A 3,340-nucleotide genomic window follows, 5' to 3' on the forward strand; every position below is an offset into this window, starting at 1 on the left:
ATGGGATAAGAATTCATACAGACAGAGGGGGAGGGGGAGAGAGGAGCTCAGTGCATCATGGGAAGTCTCCCTGCAGTTTAGGCCTACAGCAGCACGATTAAAGGGATGGTTCAGGGCCCACCTGAGCCAGCCCTAACTATAAGCATTATCAAAAGAGGAAAGTCTTAAGCCTACTCTTAAATGTGGAGATGGTGTCTGCCTCCTGAACCCAAACTGGAACCTGGTTCTAAAGGAGAGGAACTTGATGTGCTCAGACTTTACCACCAATCATGGTCACCCGACACCCACCTGCTCACTTGCTGTTGTTCCTCATTGTCTGCATTTGGGTCTTCAATCCTGTTGCCTTGTACACACATCCATGACACATGTAGCGTATGGTTTCACACATAGATATCACAGTTAAAATACTCAAACTGGAAATGTATGTACTGTGTAGTTTTCCAGTTACATGTACCCATAGAGGCTTTTTATTTTCTCAGCCAGTATTAACTGCTTCCTTTAACATTTAATTTTTTCAGAAACCTTTGATCTAACAGGCCACATGCTTTTCACCTCAGTTGTGCTCAGACCACAATATGTTGTCTCTTCCTGTCAAACAAGTGATGTGTACCTTACTTACTTCACTGCTGCAGACCTCCATCTAACTCTCACTATTATACAGTCTGGACACTAAGAAGTGCTCTTACTGGCTCATCCTACATCAAACACCAGTCATATGTTTTTGCTATATAGATGAAAATGTTAAGAATTCTAGCTCTGCAGTAGGAAAACACTTGCAAATTGAACATTGGATCTTTATTCCAAAATTAAATGATTTGGCAAGAGTGGTCATTGCTCTCACCAACAAGCAATAAAAAAGCCCCAAAGCATTTTAATACGATACAGCATCAGTTTCAGATGTCTCCCGAGTCTATCTGGTGGCAGCATAAATAACATTCGGCTCTCGCTCACTTCTTTTTTCTTTTGGTTGAAAAGTCACTGCTGCGTAGTTCAGCTCATCAGAGGCCACATTCTGTGAAAAGAGTATTTTACATCTTAATGCGGTGATGTGGTGGTAACATGATTTTAATTGACAATGAATTTTTGATGCTAATACCAGTATTATATTTCTGATAAGACTGCAGGGTTAAGGTTACTCAAAGACGTTCCATCTCTCATCCAAAAGACTTCTTTAGTTCTGACTGAATGGTTCTACGAAACATCTTCAAGTAACCTTAACCAGTTCAGTTGCCCTTAATTTAACCTTCCTTTGATAATATACTATGTACATATATTCAAATGTGCCAATATATCAGGGATAAGCTCATTTTAACCAACAGAATATAGTTACAGCTGTTTTCTGTCATACAATTTGTTGTAGTCATGGATGTTAAAATTGGACTCACCTCTGTTTGCTCTGGATTCTGTTCTTCTTTATGAGCTGAGTGACAGAAACAAATATCTGGTCAGTTCATTGATCATTGTCTTTGGCACTAGCAACTAAACCAAATATAAGATAGACAGAGAAGCTCTGAAGAAGTACCTGTCTGAAGTTTCCTGTTTTTAACAAGCAGACCGATGATGACTATTACAAGGAAAACAGTCAGGCCGCCCAGGATCACGCTCATCAGCTTTGCTATTCCATCAGACTCTTCTACAAGAAAGATCATTAAGTTAGACTCTATTTTCTCTATCTGCACAATGAAGGAAATCTTATGGAGAATCTTACTTTCACACTTGCTGTCCACGTCATCATGCGGCTCATCGCTGCCTTTTAATGACATAAAGAAAAATTTTGTCTTGATTTGCCACTGTTGCACACATGATGTTGTTTAAAGACAATTATCAAAATGTCTTTTTTACAATATAAGCAGAATAAGACATAACTGAAAAATGGGAATCCAAAGACAGAAAAGACTTTACAATACTCTCACCTTTAATGTCTAAATATATGACACTGAAACTTGGATGTGCCTTTACGTAAAATCCACAGAAATACAATCCAGAGTCAGATAGACCCACTTTTTTGATTTTGAGAAAGACAGCAGAGATGTTGGAGCTCATTTCAAATCTTCCATTTTTATATCCATCACAGAATGAAACTTGGCTATTAGATGAGATCATAACAGAGACACAGCTGATGTTGGTTCTCTGGACAAGTCTGAACCAGAATGTTGGAGCGTCATATAAGGAAATGTTGGAGCACAGCAGTGTGACGTCTTCACCAGACTGGACTTCCACAGTCTGAGACTCAGAAACTGAGACAGAGATCCAGCCTGAAACAAACAGCAAACAAGAAGAATTTCTAGTTATGAAGTAACATGACGGTAAACAATATAACAATATAATAAAACTCATCAGGTGAGTAATAAGTAAATATGTTTGAAGTTGAGAGTAATTCAGTGCCAATACTTACTGAGGCTGCAGAGAATGAAAGCTGTTATCAAGGTAAAGTTCATCATAGTGCGTATGACTGAAGCTCTGCAATGTCGTTGAATGAAGTTTGTCCCAGGAAGGGTGTTCTCAATGCAAAGAGGCGGGCTGTTTTTGTTGCTTATTCGGTTGCTCAAACTGACTACATACATGAATATGAGTGTTGACGCATCCGTTCATTGTTAAAAATCTTCACACCAAAGGACATAAAATACAATACAGAAATATATATCAGAGATGCAAAGGATTGACATAATATCAGATAGCTGAGAGGTTTGCTGTGTAGAATCACAACTAGGGCTGTCGCGATAACCGCAAAATTTAAATACCGCGCTATTGGCCAAGACTACCGCAGAGGATGGCAAGCACAGACTGCGACTGCAATGTTCATACTTCAGTGCGTATTAAATTAATACATTAGTGCTTAAAAAATTACAAAAGCGTTTCGAGCTCTGTAACGGTTCAAGGACGGATAGCCATGGGCTGTACGTGACCCGACTTAAAACTTGGAAGCTGTAAGTATTGCCGTGTTTTGTGTTGTTTTACTGTTTGTTTTGCAGGTTAGCTAACTTGGCGTTAGCATATTGCACGGCTAATGTGGCTAGCTCGGTGACGTTATGATACTGAGAGACAGTCGAGAGAAACTGTGTGTCAGATGCCTGCAGCTGTTTCGGTCAATTACAGTGATCACTGTTGAAAGTAGCCTGCTTCATGAGGTCCATGATGGCCATGGATTGATAAACCTGGCCCGCTATGATGTTAATGTATTTTGACATTAAGGTGTAGATCCACTGCAGATGACTTGAATTATTTGTTATTGACCCTTATACATATCCTTGACTGGCCCTCATGTTCCCCAGACCTGAATCCAGTTGAGAACCTCTAGGACGTTATGCATCAGAGATCATCCAGGACACAATGCATGGTC

General features: G+C 39.7%; 1 protein-coding gene across 1 annotated transcript; it reads right to left on the minus strand.

Annotated features, from left to right (window-relative positions):
- Positions 1 to 910: 910 nt before the first annotated feature.
- LOC123980787 lies at positions 911 to 2,441 on the minus strand. Its single transcript, XM_046065334.1, has 5 exons — positions 2,396 to 2,441; positions 1,914 to 2,255; positions 1,523 to 1,633; positions 1,386 to 1,420; positions 911 to 1,012 (listed from the first exon to the last, which is right to left on the minus strand). Exons 1-5 carry the CDS (start codon positions 2,439 to 2,441, stop codon positions 911 to 913), a joined length of 636 nt encoding a protein of 211 aa, XP_045921290.1.
- Positions 2,442 to 3,340: the final 899 nt, after the last annotated feature.

The sequence above is a fragment of the Micropterus dolomieu genome, linkage group LG12, assembly GCF_021292245.1.
Source record: "Micropterus dolomieu isolate WLL.071019.BEF.003 ecotype Adirondacks linkage group LG12, ASM2129224v1, whole genome shotgun sequence".
NCBI lineage: Eukaryota > Metazoa > Chordata > Actinopteri > Centrarchiformes > Centrarchidae > Micropterus > Micropterus dolomieu.